Source organism: Trachymyrmex septentrionalis, unplaced genomic scaffold, assembly GCF_001594115.1.
Source record: "Trachymyrmex septentrionalis isolate Tsep2-gDNA-1 unplaced genomic scaffold, Tsep1.0 scaffold20, whole genome shotgun sequence".
In the NCBI taxonomy this organism is placed as follows: domain Eukaryota; kingdom Metazoa; phylum Arthropoda; class Insecta; order Hymenoptera; family Formicidae; genus Trachymyrmex; species Trachymyrmex septentrionalis.
In genome coordinates this window covers 2,741,753-2,763,765 of record NW_017305180.1, presented here as the reverse complement: position 1 = coordinate 2,763,765, position 22,013 = coordinate 2,741,753, and the positions used below count along the sequence as shown (strand labels likewise).

Genomic DNA, 22,013 nt, shown 5'->3' with positions numbered 1-22,013 from the left:
GCATAACGCGAATGCGAATGTTCTTTGGTCAACATGACTCCGTCTTTATTTCTGGGCACAGGTATGTGGGCTGAAAATACTTTGCGTATTATAACACATTTTATCGATAAAACTTATTTCTACCATAGTGGAAAAGTTTTATCCAAATTCCGCTATTTGACATTAAATCTTCACGTCCATTATATTATGATTTATCGTATATTATAGGATATTATTAGAATATTAATTAAAGCTAATTGAAGAATAATTAATTCACAAATAATTTTTTAAGAGATTGTTCATATATTTTATTTTAATTTTATTAAATGCTTCAAAAGGTGCATAACAATTTGATTAAACTATAAATTATAGGGTAACTTTGGTATATGATGTACACCTATTAAAAACTTAATTTATTAAGTATAACTTAATTTATTAAGTATTATTTAAGATAAATATACTATATCAATAAAAATTTTATACTGTTTACTATAAACAAAATTAGAAAGACGTAATATTTTTGTATATTTAAAGAAAACCTTTTTAATTTCTTTGCATTTTTAGCGTATATCTCATAGGAATATAATATACGACTCAGGAAAAATGTACGAATAATGCTTAGAAATAAGATAACATAAAATGTGTTTACAAAGCTTTATTAAGGAATAAGGATGATAAATATATATAGTCGATAATAGATAATAATTCTAATTTTTGTATGTATAAGTACTATGATATTGAGTTTTTTTTTAACACATTTGTTACATTTAATGCACTAAACAATTTATGCACTTTGTGTATTTGGGCATAAATCCCGCCCGCTAAAAATGCTGTATATTCCAACGAGGTGGGATATATCTACAAAATATTAAGTTGAACAAAAAAATATAAGAATTGTATAAGAACTAAGCATTTACATTTTGCTATACTTTCCTATTCCTTATACTTTGTTATTCATTCTATATTATCCTCCTATATTTATGTATCTAAATAGTTATTAAGCCTTTTGCACTCTCTATAGTAATCATTTTATGTAGATTATGATATATGATTGTACTTATTGCATTGAGAAATCGATTCAATTGATATCGATTTCATGAAGATAAATAGTAAAAAAAAACTGAAATTATAACACAGTACTAATATAACGAAAAGACATTTAACAAAGTAATTGCGTGCAAATTACCTCCATTTCATTTATTTTTTACTTCTGCGATAAATTTTTTACTTCGATATTCACACCACGTGAGGATGCATGACACATTATGTTATTAGTTGTTCTTATTTTTCAATTGGAGTTAATTTATCTCTAGAAATAATAATAAATCTGCAATAATTGATAAATTCAAAAGTTTTTTTTCTCATAACAGAAGATTTATCTAAATAAAGGAGAAAGTTAATTCGACCGTGATCATAGTCCTTCCTCTTAAAATGTGAAATTTTTTACATGTTCCGAGATTCTATAAAATTATCCATCGTAGTCTGAATATTTCCATGATTCTGAAGGGAATATTCTAAGGTGGCTATTCTAATTTATCCTCGCTGCCATGTCTTACAGACCGCAGAACATAGCATCGTAATTCACTGATTCAGCGCTTCGTCTGGTGCTTTTCTTACCTCCTAGCATCCCATCGAAAAAAACGGCAGATATCACTAGTCAGTCATCAGATGATCCTACATGGTTTGTCCGGAAAGTAATAGGACTGAGTCGATTAAAAAAAATTTATTGAGCCAATCGTTACAATTCTTTAAAAATTTTCAAAATAGGCTCCTTCTGCGTCGATGCAGCGCTGCCAGCGCGATTTCCAAGGCATTGAAGGCGTCACGGAAGGCATTCTCTGGAATAGCCGGTGCATGCTGCTTTGATCCCTTCTGTCGTCTCAAAATGCTTGCCTTTCATCGGCCTTTTCAGGCGAGGAAACAAAAAAAAGTCCGGGGGGGCCACATCTGGGCTGTAGGGCGGCTGCGGAAGCGTTGGGAAGCCGGAAGGGCCTTGGTCAGGTAGCTTTTGGGACCATCTTGCGCATGTTCAAATGCTCCGTCACAATGTCATGAACCACAGATTTTGGTAAATTTAACATCTGGGCAATTAGACGAATACTTAGTCGACGGTCTGAGTCAAAACTTTGTGCACACGAGTCACATTGTCGGTGTTTGTCGAAGTCGAAGGTCTTCCAGCACGGTCTTCATCGGCGATGACGGCTCTTTCCGGCTCTCCAAAAAGGCCTGGTGCCACCGAAACACACCACTTCTTGCTAAAGCAACATCTGGGTAAGCCTGCTTGATCATATCAAGCGTCTCTGTCGCAGATTTACCGAGTTTCACACAGAATTTAATCGCGTACCTCTGCTCTAACGAACGCTGCATTTTTGGCTTGCACCACTCACAGAAACACGTCGCGCGAAAATGCCTGTCCTGACTCTCCAGGTGCTCGGAGACAACTGACCAGCCGCTCGTTCGTTAGCTAGGAAAGCCCTCTACCGAATCCAGTCGGTGCGAACACGCTCCGAAGTACAGTCGCGGCGGAAGAAAATCAGTCCTATTACTTTCCGGACAAACCCTGTATATTCCGGATCTTCACAAAGAAATCCAGTTCATTCCGGGACTGAAATAAAAAGTTTTGACAGCAGCCGGTACTATCGATGAGAATGCAGAAATTGTACTATAATTGGAAATATCTTTACTCGCAATGACCATCGACAATTTTAGAGAATTGCTATATTGATTCGCGTTGAAATTAGTTGCATTCGTATTGGGCGCGGAAAAGCACACGGGGGTTCTGAGGCAGAAACGAGCATTAGGTCTCAAACATGTCCGCGGTAGATTTCCCCGCGGACACTAATCACGCATTGGCATCGAGGTATTAGCCGCGAGCTCATGGGAGAGGTAGTGTAGGTTTCCGGCTACCGACGACCAATCGACCATATAATACATCTCATACCTTCTTTTTTACTTACAGTTAAAAAAAATATATTTTCTCGTACTTTCGAGAAAATTTTTTAAAATTTCGATGAAAAGACTTAATTTATTATTTATTCTTTTTATTAAAAATTTAAAATAGCTATTTAAATTCAGTGTGCGAACGATTATTTTGAGTATAAGAAACTGACTCTCCCTTTACAATTCTTCATGTTTCGTGCAGCCTTTCGGCACCACAAAGTCCTTCGTAGCTATCAGAAATACCTACGTATGGGACATGCATAATTCGCGTCTCGAACGACTCGAGCATTTCACACGACGAGTGTCGCGCGAGTATAATCCGGAGTCCAATTAGCGATAATTACGGCGTGAATTGGGAATTCCTAATGGTAGATATCCCCGTTAGTTCGTTCGTTCGTTTGCGCTCACCGTGATTTTTGTAGACGGCGTAATTCGAGGCCGTAATTAAATTTGTTCCTCGCTTATGCTAACGATTCGTTCGTTTACGCGAATTGAAAGAATTTTAAATTACGTTTTATCTCTCGATGTTGTATCCGTTGTTTCTTGAGATTGTGTCTAGACGCAATCATAATCACGAAATACGGAAAAAAATTTTGTCGTATTTCAATTTAAAATTCAAGCTAATTTTCCTCTTCGGCATGATTCGGGCGCTGCTATTGTGAGTTATCCTTGGCGTTGGAGGGGGAGAACAACGGAGAATTAACGTATAAATTGGTTAATAATTCGGCGCATTGGTTTACAATCTATATCGTGTTGGCATTAGCATTAAATCTCCTAACAATGATCATTTTGTTCAACCCTATGAATAATTCTCTTCGATTTGCGCATACGTGGTTGACATTAAACGTGTGGCTATTTATATCGCATATTTCGTATTATATATATGGTATATTTTGTTTATAACCTAGTTTCGAGATCTTTAATTTTCTCCTCGATTTTATTATACTTTCTAAATTACGAATAAACTTTCTGCAACTGGAGAGTAGTCTTATTAATTTTTAAAAGTGTCGATATATTACAAACTAGTCACTTCAGTACGTATTTATCATGAAAATGTCTGATGAAAAGTGCGCTACGAATATCATTTCGCTATTATTTATTTTGTATTATTACAAGATATTAAAAATAATGTTTCGATTTAACAACGTCAGTTTGATGAAGTCTCGCTCTGTAAAATGACCCGACAAAGTAGTTACTTTGAATAAAACATGCTGTTTAAACTAATTCAGGAAATTACACTGGTTTGCGACTCGACACAGTCGTAGAAACTATCGCCATTCGGACTATGTTACGGATACACTTGGGAATACCGGGCGCGTTACCGTGGAGCTTAATAATTTACTTATTAATTATTAATCTCAATTCGCATACGACACGTGTGGAATAATCGCGACAATTACATTGTGTCTCACGCGTGCATTGGCTCTGGCAAATTATTGAAATTATTTCATTTTTTATTTGGTACATTGCTATAATTTTATTTTATTTGTTAATTACAAAAATATTTATAGCTTTTCTTATCTAGCATAGTTATCGTTGCAACAGTCAATTTAAATTAAAGATAAAATTCTAAAATAATTATAAACTATGACTTTAATCTAATTGAAAAAAATTGTTAAACACAATTAGAAAATGTTAATAATTATAAAATAGTATTTATGAATCTGGTCACAGTTTAAATAATTATAAATGTTTAACGCGCATCATCACATTTTCCGATGATTGATAGTTTTAATAATTGGAAGACATCTTCTACATATATTTTCAAAATCGATTCCGAAAAGGGACGAAATAATTCGCCAGTAGATAATGTGGAAGCAGACATGGATTGACGTTAGCACCTTGACGAACGAGGTCATTTGTAGACACAGACATTACAGACCCGGTCGATGGACGGTGAAAGGATGCGTGGGGGCAGTTTGCAGACGGTGATTTAAAGGTCTATGAAACGATGATGCTTTAAGATTACTTACTCGCCGGAACATAATTTCCCGGCTCCCAGCTGCGTCTTCATGCTGTAATTTACAGAAGCTTGCTGGCAACATGTTAAGTATGTCACTTCCTTCGCTTGCGTGTATGAAAGGCACGCGAGAAACTTTATTTCAAATAAAACAATCTCGATTTCCGAAAATCCCTGAATTACCTTTAATGACGTAAGAGATTAATTTTTGTCAGTTTGTTTAATGTTTACCACGCATATATCTAATTGATTAATTTATATTGTAAAGAAATACGAGACATACAAAAAAATTAATTTAATGTATTCGATTTGTTTCCATTTATTTTTATTTTCTTTAATTCGTAGGAAAATTATTCCGCTAATTATTTCCTTTAGTAAAGATTCAGTCTGTATATCTCGAGTTACATGGGGGTTTAAAATGAAATATTATATGCAGTTGTGCTTGAAGCAAGACTCCTTTTTTGATTAGACAAACTTAATACGTTGGTTCTAACATTCCATACCATTCCGTTATGTATCAGGTTGCACGATTCGCAATTATGCATTCAACGCGGTACCATGCGTTATTCAATGCGATATTGAATATCACGTTACCAAACAAAACATTGCGGAATATCGGGATTTCCTCGAATAATTGGAAGGCTTGTTACCGAAACTATTATCGCGATCGCATTATAATTACACCCTCTATGCTTAGTGCCGCGTTGCAGGTTTATCATAATTTCGTATACACCATAAATAGGAAACCTGTTAATTGAACGTGACCGTTATTAACTTGTGATGCCATTAACTTTACGATATCTTAATTATCTTTAATACTTACTATTTTACAAAAAGAATCTTAGATACATTTTAATATATCTGAAAAACCCAATTACAGTTAATAGTATTTACTATCTTATGAAACTTTTTATGTACTGACAATTATTATGAAAATTTCAGATATTTCTAGTTTTAAAAATCTTCGCAGATACTTACTTTTGCACATTTTTTATTTGTACATTTATTCATCTTATTCAAAATATTATCATATTTGTACATTAAAAGTGAAACGATTTGTAATATAATTAAAATTGATATAAATTTTATTATATTACAGATTTCTATATTATTGGATTATATATATTTTTTCAGTTTGACAGCTTTTTATTTTCATCAATTTTTAAAACTAAAATTAAATAAACTGACAAATCTCTTAGTTTCAAAAAATTTTTGTTCCACACATCAATTTTAATAGTAAAATTTTTTATTGCAATATCTCTATTCCTATAAATCTTTAATTTCTCTATTGACTTCATCTGGTTATGAATTTATGTATTATTGAGACGTTACTGAATGGTCAGTTAGTACAGTATCTATCTTTTGATTTCTGTTTGATGCAGAATTCTTATTTCGTCTATGAATAAACTAATGATTCTGGGATGACTTAAAGATACCAAAGAAGGACAGAGATTGAGTAGTCAGTAGAGAAAGAGGCGCGGATCTTTAACGATCCGGCATATCAAACTTTTGGCAACTCGTAACTATCGATCGGTTGAAGCTTGGATGGTGTCCAGCCTCTGGGATGCTGTGCCCAGCCGAGGGATACGAAAGGTCTTTGATGAGGTCTCCCCGAGAGTCGACTTCAGTCTTTCCTCTCCGATCGTCTCTTCCATATCGAACCTGTCATTGGTTACATGAACTCTGCGACCATTCGTGTCTATCATAGTTTCTTGTTGATAGCCACATCGGGTATGATGACCCGAAGTGCGGAACTTTTCATTCGCTTACTGCCAGAAAGTAGTATTGAGATTTTATAACATTGTTGTCTCTTTTCTTTTACAGCACATTGTGAAAGTTTTGCATCAACTTAATCGCAATGTAAACGAAAATTTTTACATCTTTCAATAATTTAACTCAAATACATTTTTCTTTATTAAATAAATTGACAGACAAAGGACAAAGACTAATAATTAATCTTTGAATAATAGTTTAACCGCATAAAATTCTGCTAGCATTTTTACATAGTAAAATAAGATCAATTAATTAAAAATTTTTGCTAAGCACTCATCTAACCAAAAATATTAATTTTCTGTTACAGGATGTTGCTTTGTAACCTTTTACACTAGAAAAGCGGCTTTGGCAGCTCAGAACGCTCTTCATAACGTCAAAACCTTCAGTGGGGTAAGTAAATGACAAATAATTAACGTAATGCTGGATCACTATAAATATATACACGTGAATTTGTTAAAAATTTAAATAAAAAGTGAAACTGATATAATAAAACTTACAATAAATTTTTAACTATTAAAACTTATGTGTAGCAAATTAATTACAAATATAAATTTAATATAAAGAAAGAACCGTAACAATTATTTTGCAATATGAGTGAATATTATAAAACATAGTTATGATACGTATTACAATGTCTGTATTATGAATATGTGTGTTGGCTTCACGATGATTATCTTTCAAACCAAACGCGAGTTTAGTCACCTCTGATCACAAACCATGTTGTTGCTGCATGTATCAATATTGTTGACGATAGAAATGTTTAGATAGCTTCAACGTATACCAAGTACCGAATCAATTGCCAGACGCATTCGCTTAGCTGAATAATGAACGTTTACGCAGATAATTATCCGAGTGCTGATGATTGACCGAATAATGAATATTAATATAGTTGATCGTTCGAATAAATTATTCAAATCATTGTGGCGGCTCGATGAATCTTCGAGTAATTATCACTACAAGTGAACAATCCATCGCAAACAACATCTATTTATACTATTAAAATCATATCTTTTAAGCAATCGACTATTTCCTTGATCTAAAATAAAATAATGTAATTACTTCAATATTAAAATCGGAAATCAAGGAACGACTCTGAAATCTTAATTACATAAAGAATGTAAAATTAAATTACTGACAAAAAAAGCATATCTATAATTATCATTATCCTTTTTAGTTTCTATTACTTTTTATCAGAGTGCGATAAAAACACCCATTAAAATTACAAGAATAAGACTCGTAAGCAAATAAATGTTAAAATGTTGCATATTTATAAATGATCATCATTCGTCATTACGATGCTATTATAAGAGCTAGTAATAATTTGTAAAGCTAGGAAATTTATGCACGGTATCAACTGCAAAATGAGTGCTAGAGCTTAATAAAATCTGGTATTAAAAACGATTTTAAATAGAATAGAAGAACTATAGCGTATACAAATGAGGAAATTTGAACAATCTTCTCTCGTCAACGCTAATTGATTTAACTGGAACACGGATTAGAGAAAATTTTAAATGACGCATTTTTAAGCTTCTCTCTTTTTTGAATATCCGAAGCTGGCAGGCTCCATTATGAAGCTCTCGATCCTCTTTTCGATTCGAGATAACGTCGTCCTCGCCCGCTTGGAAAAATATTCCGTCAGAAAAGCAGCTTTCCTTTCTTTAGGTTTGGCGTCCCGTCGATTACAGGCGACCGGAGGCCAAAGATATCGTTGGAAGTGAGCCTGCACGATAATTACAGTTTCCCTGGAAACTTTCGATGCAATTACGAGACGTCATTATGAGCATTTAACCGAGCAGGCCTGGCAATTCTGTCCTTCCTATCCTCCCCGCTTCCAGCCTGTAACTCTCATATACGCGTGCTTATGCCTGAATTTACGAGAATAATTATTATCGATCGAAAGAGCGAAAGGGCGTGTTGAATGTGTGACGATCCCTGCAAAGCTGCGTGCGGATCGTTAATAATGCTCGATACGTTAAATGTGGCTGAATCGTAATAAATTGCATCAATTACATATGTTTCATTATATTAAATCTATAATAATTTTTGTTTCTATTAGCAACATGAATTTAACAATGCACAGCAGTTGTTCTTTTAATTATGTATGTACATTTATGTAAATTGTGCATATTATACTTTCTAAGAGACTCTCCATGTAATTTATTTAAATCTACCATGAGTATGATCTTTTTATTATTACTTTAATAATACATTTTTATGTAGCATATTTCATTACATTGCTTTGCAGTGCGTAGTATAGTTAAAATTAGAGCTTGATTATTATTGTTATTGTTATTATTATTATTATATTTCACATAAAATGATTAACTCAGCATTTGCATTGTTATAAAACAAAAATTTTTGAAATATTAAGTTAACAGAATCATTTATTTAATTACTCGTAATTACGGAAATAATAAATCACTGAATTAATGCTCTTATTATACGAATACTGAATTTCTTTTACTGAATTTTCGGATATTTCACATATTAAATTCATTTCTTACGCGTGTACAGCTTTGAACATGCGAATAATTTGCGAATTATCAGTATAAAATATGTTTAAGAAAAAAAACTTTATTGACCCATCGAGCGAAGAGAAACAACAAGCTTTTCTTACACATCGTACGGCGGCAGCATCATCTTGGCATTGCTTCAGATATCTTTTCTTCTGTAGTCAAGTTTAGTGAACCCACATGTAGAGCCCATACATTGCGGATGCACATACACATCATATAATTTTACATACTTTTATGACTAATAGCTCAAAAAATAGTTGAGAAAAATTGAAGTAAAATCTTTTTTTTTTTTTAAATGAATAGTAATAATAAGAATAAGATTAAGATTTACATAAATTTGTAAATAAATAGAGTAAAAATAGTAAACAGGTTATGCTCAGTTTCTTATTTTTCTTATCTTTAAAAAAAGGCATTTTTACTTTTAAATTTTGTGATTACAATACAATAGCTATAGATGCACAATAGTTGCACTACAATAGCATTAAAATCCCTAAAAAACTGACAGTATATTTTTCCATCGTATAATATTATAACGTTTTTATAATATAACTTTTTTTATAAATTTCTTTTTCGTTTCTTAAAAAAAAATAATTGTAGTTACATACAATATTTAAATTTTTCCCAACAGATGTTTTCCTTTACAACATTAGCAATATAATATAATATAAAATACTAATTGTAATTTTCAAGTGTAATATTGTAAGTACATCAAAAACACTACTATAATTATTACATTTAAATTTTAGAATATAATGAGGGAAATAAAAAAGAGATGCTGATAAGATAAAGATGTATAAAGAATAATGTTGGAGATAATTATTTATTATTTTACTCGTTCAGTTTACTCAATGTTTTATACATTAAAATACTTCTTATCGATCTATTCATGAAAGTAAAACGCGATGGGTTCCACTCGAACTTCTTTGCTTGCAAAGAAGGTCGCGTGCCATGAAAGAGTTCAAATCTGAGACTCTTATGCCGGCTGTTAATTAAGGGAATTAAATAGCCGGAAGTCAGGCAGTTGCTTTTCGAGAAAGAGCGCGCGATGGCAATGCTCAATCGAAAATAGAGTGATAGAAAAGAAACTTGGAGAAAGGGGTTCCTATGATGTAACAAAAAAAAGAGAGAAAAAAGAGAACGCAAATAAGGAAGCGGAACATCCTTAAACGACGCATTAAAAACAAGGAAAGAGGCAGGAAGAAGAAAGAGAGAGCGAGAGAGAGGGGGGAGAGAGGGAGAGGGGAAGGGGGAGGGAGAGAGGGAGAGGGAGAGAGAGAGGGGGGGTGAGAAGAAAGGAGAAGGAAAAATAAGAAGGAAGAGGAATGGTGAAATGCAGAACGACGTTTTCGCAATGAAAAGGGTTGACTGAGTATAAGTGGGTAGCTGAAAGGAGCAAGAGTCGAAAGAGGCGGCGGAACGAGGAGGACGCTCAGGGGGTTGGAAACTCCGAATGAGAGGAGAAGAGGTAAAGAGATGAAGAGGGAAGCAGTGGTATAGGTAGGAGAAGGTAGATAGGGGGCGAATAGAGAACGGCTTGTGCATTTGAAGGAGTTTAGCTTTTCTCGTATCAGATTCCGTTTCCACGAGTGGCGTCGAGTTGAGAGGTCTGTGTTGGCTCGGAGAAATGACTCGAGAGCCCGAAATCTTTCCCCTCTTCTTCTCTTTCTCTCTCATTCTCTTTCTCCGCTCACCGCCAGTTCCTTTAGTCACCCTTTTGCAATCTTTCCACCCGACTGCATCAATGCGTTTCGACGCTATCCTTATTTGATGCCCAACGGCAGATTTACTTCGTACAAGAACTAACGAGAGATCCTGTCGTTCCACATGCACGATTCAGGCAGATTTTAGTTTCTATACTATTGTGATAGTTTTAGGTACAATGGTTTACAATTCAGAACACATTTATCTACTGTACAATGCTCAAAATCATGTTTAAATGTCACGTTGTACTCGAAATATTTTGAATATCGTATTTCGAAAAAATATGTTTTATTATTCATTGTAAAAATCCTCGTCTATTTTTGTTCCTTCAATGTCAATTCTATTTCATATACTCGCAAAATTCGTAAAAAAAATATTGCTTGCCACCTTTCCGTTGCGAGTAAAAGTTTCATGCGTGTAAATCTACGTTGCACGAGAAAAAAATATTCACGTCTATAATTGAAATAGCGGAGTAGTACCCCGTGGCGATTTTGCGGCAAAGAAGGGGGAGGAGCACGTCTGGCTCGCAGCCGCGAAATTGGCGGAAAACCGTGGCGAATTTACAAGCATGCATACCGCCCTCGCAACAATGCGTAATATTATTAAAGCGCGGCGGGACGAGAGATATTGGAGCGTTAGTAGGCAAGGTACAAATGGAAAATGAAACTATTATACGACGAACGCTTCGTCGCGATCGATGAATACGCGGAAATTGCAAATAGAAAATTCTTTGTAATCGATCGTGTCAATCATTCTTTTGGAAAATCTACAAATTTAAGAATGTGAATTTAAAAATAAGAAATATTGCAGCTTTTACATAGGAATGTGGAAGAGAATAGCTTTTTTTAAAGATATCAGTTGCATTTGAGTAAACGTCACTTATATTTAAATACATTAAATTTTATATTTTAAATATACTTCTATTATACTAATTTAATGTATTTTATTATCCTAACTTTATATTCTTTATTCAATATTTAGGTGAAGTCATTAGATACTAAAGAACATCGACAAGAAATTGAATTAGCATTTTGGAAAAATACTTCTTTGAAGTTTTAATAAATTAAAAAAATTATTGGAAAAATCATTTTTCATATTAACACATCATAGTGATTCTTTTGAAAGATGTAAGAATGGCAAAAATATGAACATTATTATCTAATTAACATAAAACAGACGCAATTAGAAATTTTCGAATTTAACATACAATAAAAATAACATCTAAATATTTGATCAATTTAATAACATCTTTCATTAATTTCTATAAATATTAGAAATTGTTTTTGTTTCCAAAGAATGTTCTAAATAAAAAATAAGTCTGCAAGAACTATCAAGATCAGGATGGAAAAATAAAAAAGACATCCAAGTTGGTGGCGGAAACGAAAGTAGTCTTCCTTCCTTATTCGACGCCGACCAGTCTCGTATGGAGGGTTCTAAAATATTCAAGATAACCCTGAAGTCAGCCGGACATTAACGATCAATATATACGATGGAATGTCTACTGTATGTCTAGTGAAATTCGAAATGCATCGACTATATGTTGTATGGGTTTGAAAGAGTCGACTGAGAGAAGGACAAAGAGGAAGCAAGAGGGAAATTCGATAAACCGCTATGACACACTCGATAATTCACATTAATAATACAGTCCATTCGCTCGATCGCACATATGCAGATATATGCATGATGCGTGCACAGCTGTATTGTCGCGATAACGCGATGAGTCACGCCGTGACACTTTCCGTAAAATAACGGTAATCGATGCAGCCTTTGCGCGAGCATTGCGGTGACTCCGCTTATTTCACGACACCTGCCACATTCGATGAGGCAATCTTCGAATATCGATATTCTGTACTGTATATTATTTTACGGAAACGAGGAATTAAATTGGACAATCTTACATTGATCTATTAAATCAAACAATAAAAAATAAATGAAAAAAGATATGATTGGGTAGTCACCTGGTCATCCACAAAACTTTTACCCATAGATTTTATTTTATCACGTGCGATTAGAAGCAGTTGAAAGTAATTTTTTCATTTATCGTCACACTGAAAAAAAGGTCTAATAATAATTAAGCCTCGGTAACAGTTACTAAAGTATTAGTAAAATAATTTTAATTAGATATTCAGATTAATGTAACCAAAACCAACTATAAATATTAATTTTGTTTTTCTAAATATTATCTTACTTTTTTAATTATTGAATGATTGCTCTTATTATGTTTAGTAATATTTACTAAATATTGCATCAATATTTAGTAAATAAAATACATTTGATAGTTATTACCAGACTTTTTTCAATGCACAATGAAACAACTTTGAAAAATAAAGGAATTAACTATTATATTATTAATCGCAAAAATGTATTACAAAATAAAGTTTTATTATTTCTCTATTCACAAATAACTCTCTCTCTCTCTCTCTCTCTCTCTCTCTCTCTCTCTCTCTCTCTCTCTCTCTTTCTCTCATTTTTGTATGTATCACATAATATTTAAAATATTGATTTATAAAAAATTATATTTATTAACAAACTATTTTATGTGTATAATAACTTTTAAATTGCCAATTTTTAAATAATATTATAAATTGGACTAGATAAATTACGATATTTAAGTGACATAAAAATTGAGCGTTACATTTTCTGCAGTTCAAAGTTACAAGTGCAAATTTCAAATTATAAAAAATATATATTACGTATATTAACAAATATTAAGCATAAATTATCATCCAATTTTAGTCAATAAACAGCGGCAATTTAATCGTCAATTTTTGATTTATTGACACATGGATTTCGTCGGATATGCGATTTAATGAAGCACGACTGCCGGGCAATTAAATCGGACGTTTACTGTATACAATCAATATATTTCAATTGAATAATATGACTTTATGACTATGGTACAAACCTACAAACAGGACAGACTCAAGTATTAGCGAATGCCCAGCAGGTGACCAAAAATAAATCAACTATGTTCGTAAAGTAATGGGAACACTGACTGTTTCTATGTCTTTTTTGTTTAAAACTTTAAAGATGAAGCAAAGGAACAAGAGAAGCGATAACACGCGAATGAAAGAAGGCTTGACCCATATTTCCGCCTTAAATAACACTAATGGTTTTAGTCAGTCGGTTTCTCAATCGTTATACCCATCATGCATTTCTGTGCCAAGAAATCGATTTCTATTACCAACTAATTTAACATCTGCTATTAGACATTCATCAATAAGGAAACGTGTGAATACTTGTACTCTATTATAGTTAAATTTTGAGTTGATGCTTAATTTAAAAAAATATTTTTATATCGAAAATCAAAAATTTAATGAATTGTAAATGTTCATCAATAGTCACCAAGGAAATGAATTATATTGTTAAATTGTCATGATTGCAAAATTTTCAACTAAAAGAAATTTTGATAATCTAAAAGCGTGAATTAATGAAATTGTTGAAAATTATTACTCTTTGTGTTGTCGTACGTACGTGATATTATACCATACAGCATTTTGCACAAGTTTAATTAATTAATAAACAAAATCAGAAATTTTATATGCATCACAAATTCAGAAATGTGACAATAATGATTTGATCTCATTGTTCAATAATTCAAAGGAGGAAAATTGAATCATAAAACGTACTAAACATCAGAATGAAGATACATGCGTATAAATGTAAAAAAGTCGTAAATTGAATAATTAACTTCTTCGTTCTACACGCTTTTTATACCTTTCTGTCGCATTCGGTCGCACCTTAGAGAGGAAGATGACGGGCCGAGCGTGTATAATTTGTTGCCAATTAAACGGTTTATCTCGTGCCTTTTCTCTTATTTATTTTGATCGCAGTTCTTCTGCGACGCCGAAACGCAATTGTTGGCTCAGAAAAACGGAGTCATCGACCGTCTGGTGCGGGCGCAAAGAACCGGAAGCGCTTCCACTTCGCAGAGGCGAATGTCGTAATCGCATAACGACATCGTATGATTCTCCGAGGCGCTAACGAACACCCTCTATACTCCAACCCTCGACCTGCCATTACCCTGTGCACGCTGCAGTAACAAAAAATAATGGACGTCATTATCGGTCCGAGATAATGGTCGCGGATGAAGAGGAGAAAGGGCAGCAGGTGGAAGAGAAGCGCGAAACGACGATCGACGGATGGATGTGAAGAAAAAAGAAAATGCCGATCGACGAAAACGCCCATGCCAACGACAATTGCGCTGTTCCTGGGATCGTTTCGATTTTTTGCTAGACTGTGCATTCGAGCTCGTCACGAAATTCTCGCTCAACACCGAGTCGGGTGAAGAAAATAGAAACGTCTGTGTGATTTTTAAAATTTGAGATGTATTAGGACAAAACTATTTATTAATTACTTAGTGCATAGTATCTAGAGACTAGAAACAAAAATATATAAACTTAAGAAAGAAATTAGTCCGTTTATTCAAGGCTTAATTCAAGATATTTAGTTCGAACATTTCTGATATTATCATCATATAAAATAATCATGCTTCATAGAATCATGCATCATAGAATTATTTCTAGCTGTATTAATATCTAAATTAAAAACTTGTATAAATTACAACAAATTTGCTTTTTTGTGAAATTAATTTTTTGAACATGTAACCCACATAATACAGCCCTTACTCAAACCATATAAAACATAACAAAATACTTTATTAAAATAAACTGTATTTTTTATATGATTAAATGCTTAATATAATATAATCAATAAATAATCTTCAGATATTTTTTTGATAAAAAAAATAATTTTAAAATAAATAATAGAAAAGAAAATAAAATAGATAGGATAAATAATTGTTCAGTCACTTCTACGAAGCATTTAATTAATATTAATTAATTAATTAATAGCAATATGATTATTGTATTCGCAAATTACCGTGCGAATCACTTTTTTTACTTAAAAATATGCACTTATTTTATTTAAAATACAGAATATTAAAAATAGTAAGAGCAAGAAATAACAAAAATGGAGGGAAAAATAATACCTAAGTTCAATTATTTAAGAATTAAATATATATATCACAAGCAATTTATTTTTTGAAATAGGAAAAATTATACGATTAAAAGTTGATTGTCAGTATTTATCATGAAAGGTGGCAACGAGTTGCCCGACATTCTGGTGGGATTGCAAGACGTAGCATGAACTTTCGCGAGTTGGCCGGGTAGGTGGTCTAACGAGTGTGAGAAAAAAATAAATAAATAAAAGGTGGAAAGCAACGAAAAAAGAAACGCGGAAGAATTCGATTTGCGTCGCGGTGCTATGCGGACAGCAACAGCGGGCTCGATTATCGTCACGAAAACGTCGCGCGGCCGCGCGCGTGCGGCCGCGGGCTAAATTGCGTCCCATTTCTCAGCAACTTTTTCAATTTGTCGCGGCTCGGGCAACTAATTACCGGCCAAAATGACTTTTGCCTCGGTGCGGATGGTGGCTTTAGCATCCACGATAGCAACGGCGGCGGCATGGCGGCGGCGTCGATGTCGATGTCGCGGCATGGGCCGATTTTTCGAATACGCGATCGTCAACCTTGGTATGACGTATCGCGTGACATGACCACGTGCGAATGGCACATTTGATGCGAAATCAATGAGACAAAAAGAGAGACAGAGAAAGGAAACTCGCGAAGCGACAGTTTGATTACGTCTACTCGGACTTGGCGAGGCCGCGAGCGAATTGAACGAGAGATTTTTACTGGACCGGTACGGCGATAACGCTCGCAGGTGCCGTAACTGTTATCAGTGGAGTCGTTAAATGCGTGGTATTGACGTGCTCGCTTTTTGGAGATTAACGTTTCGCAGTATCGATTTGTACAAAGCCGGCGCTCGTACGGCGGGAAAGTTTGTTGATTGCTCGTTACACCCGTGCGAATTGAAAAGAGATGAATGAAAATAATGGAAATATTCCCTCAAAACAAAATATAAGAATATTCTGGTTGAGATAATTTTAAGTAATTTTTTTTAGTTTTAAATACTTTTTCTAAGACAACGTCTGTTTATGTGTTCTCTTTAATTCAAATTTAGGAAATGCTAGTATTCTCAAAGGTGCACTATAGCAATATTTATTTTACACGTTGTTATAACTGCAGTTGTAATTTCATACTGATTTCCATGTTCTGTTATTTTTAATGGAATTTCTCTGATACAATTTTACAATAACACGCAAATTGGTTTATTGAAAACATCATCGTGAAGTATCTTTTGTTTGAATATATGTATAAGGATTTATTTTCTTGCTTTTTTTAAATTGAATTTTTTATTACTAAATATTGACAATATTGATATATTTCGAAAAAAAAAGAAAATTTTGTTTCAATTTAAATATTTTAAAGATAAATAGATAGAATGTGATTATACCGTAATAAGAATTTGTCGTCTTATTAAATAACTTTTTTATTCGAATATTTTAATTCAATTTATTTCGGAATAGATGTCTTAAATTTAGTATATAAATATTTAATTTTCTTATCATCGATAGATTAAAGATTAATTAACATTGTTATTAATATAAAAAAAGGAAATAGAATTATTAATTCTGAAATATTAATTCAATTTAATTGAATATATATTGGATAGTAGTTCAACATCTTAACACTAAGACCGGGAAGGCGCTAGGTATTTAAAGTGTGGCTGTATGCTCCTTTTCATTTAACATTTGTAACAATTAAAGCCACTTTCTAATATTTAAGAAATAGAATTAGTTTTTTATTTTTTATAATGAATCTTTAAAATATATTTATGTAATAATTTCATCCGATAAATTATGTCATAATAAATAAAAGTTCAAACTAAAAAGATTTTCTGTCCAATTTATTTTTAGTTTCAGAAATCTATTAAATATAAAGTGACTTCTACATACATTCTTTACTGATCTAAATCCTTGTAACTAGGGTCATAATCAAATTTTTATTGTAATTCGGATGTCTGGAAAAAAGATATAAAACTTGAAAGTGCAAAAAAAGGTAAAAAAGAAAATGATCTCTATTGATAAATATTTTAATAAATAATTTCATTTATCTTTTTGATTAGAATAAATCGATGTAATTATTATTTGAGTCCATTATAAAATATATTGATCCATAATTAAAATTATGAATTCAAGAGAGTATATAAATTCTTTTTTCATCCTCTTTCACACTTTCCTTCATTTGAATTCGTAATACAATTGAATTCAATTGAATTCTCATTACAATTAAATCATTCAAATAATATAATTATATTGATTTATTTCTATTCACAGATAAACGAAATTATCTATTATTGGAAATTATTTATTATTCGTCAGTAAAAAGGCAAGAATCACTTACTTCTTTTACCACTTTCAACTTTTATACATTTTTTTCTAGATATCTAACTTTATTGTCAACTCGGTTTTTAAAAAAGGTAACTCTTTATATCTGTAAATATCAATTATAATCTAAAAATTTTAATTAGAAGTCGCATTACAAAGATTAAAACAAAAAAAGCAAAAGGGATCGTCTAAATAGGTTAATATCTTGTTTGATAATTTTTTAATAGCAAAATATTATGAGCAAGAAATCGAAATATATAAAAAACAGTTATAATGCGCGAAGATATTTTTTAGTAATTTAAAAAATAGTTCTAAATATTAATTCAAGCCTCTTGATATCAATAGCGAAAGTTGACATTTTTATCTGTCCATTTGTTCATTTCGATATCACCATTGATAAATCGTAAGAAGCAAAAATTCCGTCCCATTTCCTCGAGATGATTTTTCATTGTGAAAGATTTGTTGTGCCTGGCATGAGATGAACGTCCGTTCTGTCGCGTCGCGTCTTCATGCCAAGCTGGACCACGAGATTTCTTCGCACAAATAGAAAGGAGAGAACCTGCACTCCCGCTAGGCTTTACGTCGTGTAATCTTGGACTGAGTGACACGAAGACAGCAAGTACCGGATAAATTTGCTAGAAAGAAATTGGAAAAAAGAAGATCGTATAAGAGAAAGAAAGGAGAGGTACACACGTGTCTTTGCGTATGAGAATGAACTGGAAACGCGGATAAACCAGAGGTACTTTAAGGAAAAAGAATTGGAGAGATATATCTCTTCATAAATCTTCTCCTACTAAAATTAATCTCCTGAAACTACAAAAAATACATTAAAATATAAAAAGCAAGTTGCAAATCAAGGAGTCTAATTTACCTTGTTCAAAAAATTGTTCAAACAGATTTGTTTAGTTTTTAGTCGAATAAGTTAAAAATTTGGAATATATTTTACATTTATTTTTTTTATATATATATTTTTTTGTAGATTAGAATCAAAATTGTTATTTATATGTGAAATCAAATCCCAGTCCAATTATGAAACTTAACAATTATTTGATCCAATTGTAGGAATAATCCGGTATGATTACTAAATATTATTGAATGCTTCAAATAATTGCATTAGTAATTTATGACATTATAGCGATCTATAATTGCTGCAACAATAACTGATAATTCTATTTCGTTATTGGTCCGTTGACGAATGAAGAGCACTTTACCGACAATTGTTGTTTTTATAGCGCGTTTTTATTTTCCTCGGAAATGGCGGCAACAGCACTCCACTTCCTTTGTTAGAATTGAATGTAATTTCATAGAAGACACTCTGTTCTTCCTCCTCGATCGATCTCTTAGTTCGCAACTAGGTCAGCAACTTTGCTATAGCGTTCGTGTTACGCACGTGTAACAACACGATACAGATAGAAACACGTTAATTTAATTATATATCCGCAGTAAAACAAGTGTTCCCGTGGTTGATTTTGCCCCGATAATTTGCAATTATGTTTCGTGTGCGAACAAAAATTACATAAAATAGTTCTAGACTCAAACATACAAAAAATTATTCTAGACTTAAATATACAAAAATAATTCTAGACTATTCTTTAATAAAGTTTCAATCAATTTTACTTGTTTGCATGCATATGCAGCATGTGTTGTGTATGCACCTACACAAGAATAGAGACTTAATTGTAGAATATTATTTAATATTAAAATGAAAGAACGCTGGCGAAGCTTTAGATACGCGTAAAAACAGTAAAAATATTTACTTAACTTTTAATTGATTTCGGCATCAACTCTGGCATTTAAATTAAAGTTTAATTATCAAAATATTCAAAATTGAAATTTAAAAGAAGATAGCAAAATAATCTTCTTCACAATTCCACTACAGTTCCACTAATACTCTTCCACAGAACTGCTGTTTCAAATATATGGTATTCATTAATTCTACATTATCAATGAATTTAATAGATGAATTAATCATAACTGGACACTTATATCTGCTATCTCAAGTTGAGTTTTGCGAAAATCTCTAATGACCATGAAATCCGCGTAAGCTGCAGCAAATCGAAAACATAGTCCGTATGGAAGTATACTACAACTCCACGATGACAAATGAAACGCTTAAGTCGGACGCAAATGGAAATACACGGGGGATGAAATCGCTTCAGGAGAGGGATTACTTCCGCGCTTATTCGGCGGAAAGAGTGGGAGTATCCGCGAGCACAATTCCCGCAAAAATCTGATTCCGAAACAATTAGTCATACGACGATCCACGAATAACCGATTTGTCTCGCGACGAGCGCATACAATTGTAACATTTATGTGTGTGTATATGTATGCGTCTGTATGTTCCCATCTACCTCGTTGTGACCTCAATCCAATTCCCGAGAGATATTATAACGCGGTGTATTATCCCCGAGTCATCGAATATTTCCGTCGACCACGAAGACCTATCCCACTCGTAGTGGCGACGAAATAAAGAAACAGTGATCTCCCGTGACACGGTGAGACAAATCTTTCTTCCTACCTGACAGTCGCTCGCGAATCAGCCCTCAATGTCTCCTCAGCAGGAAACTTTCAATTTCCGGATATATCGTTCTTGGGCAGCATCGAGTACGCGTGATACAACAACGTCGGCTTTATTGAGTATTTTTCCTTGAGCCTGCAGGCAATCGATCCTTTTTCTTTTCCGTGAAGATCGCTCGATCTTTCATAACTTTTCGATCTCAACATGAATGCAAGACATCCTGTTTATTTTGCATATATCCGTCTTCTTTGTTATATTAACTTGTTTAACCGTAATATGCTGCTTGATAAAGTATCAACGTCCAGCCATTGTTATAAGAGAATTAAGAGAAAATAGGAATATAAATTTCCTTATACTGAGAGAAAAAATGGCTGCAATTACTATAATTTAATTATAATTTATAATCATTTCACTCTGCTAACTATATATATATATTTTTTGTTTTAAATTATGTATCCATATTTATTATTACTAACATTACAGAAATAACTGTAAAATAGAGTTTCAAAGTATAATTATTTTTTTATTATTTTATTATTTTAATTATATCTATAGTACATAATTATTTTTGCACTTAAAGTCACAAATATCAAACACTTTTCTCTCAGTGTACGATAAGTTTAAATTTGCTCTGATTTTTGGATTTTATGTTATAAGTTATAATATTACAGTGTAATCTTACTTTGTAATATCTTGTGGATCATGTATGCGATATAGTGCGTGTCAAATCGAAGGGAAAAAAGGATGTAAAATTGAATAAACATTGAATAAAATGCCTGCTTGATAAAATGTTCAGTCAACAATGTTTATCCGATAAAAATTACAAAACGTATCCGCTGAAAGAAATATTTCCAACTAAATATTTCGGTTATCATTTTTTAAACAGCAACATTGTATAAGTCATGTTTATTTGCCATCATCGTTATTTGACTTTACTATTTGTATCTATGTATGTATCTAACCTGGTTTATTCTCAATGGAGCTGCATGTATCGATTATGTATTGTATATACCAAAAATGATGAGGATTATTAGATTTGCAGTAATATGCTATAGAATCTAATATCGCTTAATATACGAATGCATTATGACAATTTTCTTTACTATGTTCGCGATTTTATCGCTTTACGAACCGTTGCTCATCGAATAATCGAAATTCTCCGATCGCGGTAAACAGAAAAAGGAAGATAGGGAAGGCAACGACACATCGCACATGCCGCCGTAAAGATATTTTGTGGACAGTGAAAAAGTGCACGTTTAGGAGATCGGGATGGCGAAAGAAAGGCGCGAGGGTTTGATCCGCTGGAATGGGACACCAGAGGGATGACCCGATGGTG

General features: G+C 32.8%; 1 protein-coding gene across 15 annotated transcripts in view; it reads left to right on the top strand.

Annotated features, from left to right (window-relative positions):
• The window catches only part of LOC108747753 (CUGBP Elav-like family member 2), a 490,486-nt gene that overhangs the window by 382,353 nt on the left and 86,120 nt on the right, over nt 1–22,013 (top strand). For all 15 annotated transcript variants that reach the window (XM_018485468.1, XM_018485456.1, XM_018485454.1 and 12 more), the window contains one exon: nt 6,960–7,042. In XM_018485468.1, the coding sequence (XP_018340970.1) occupies nt 6,960–7,042 (83 nt within the window). The remainder of the gene's footprint in view (nt 1–6,959; nt 7,043–22,013) is intronic.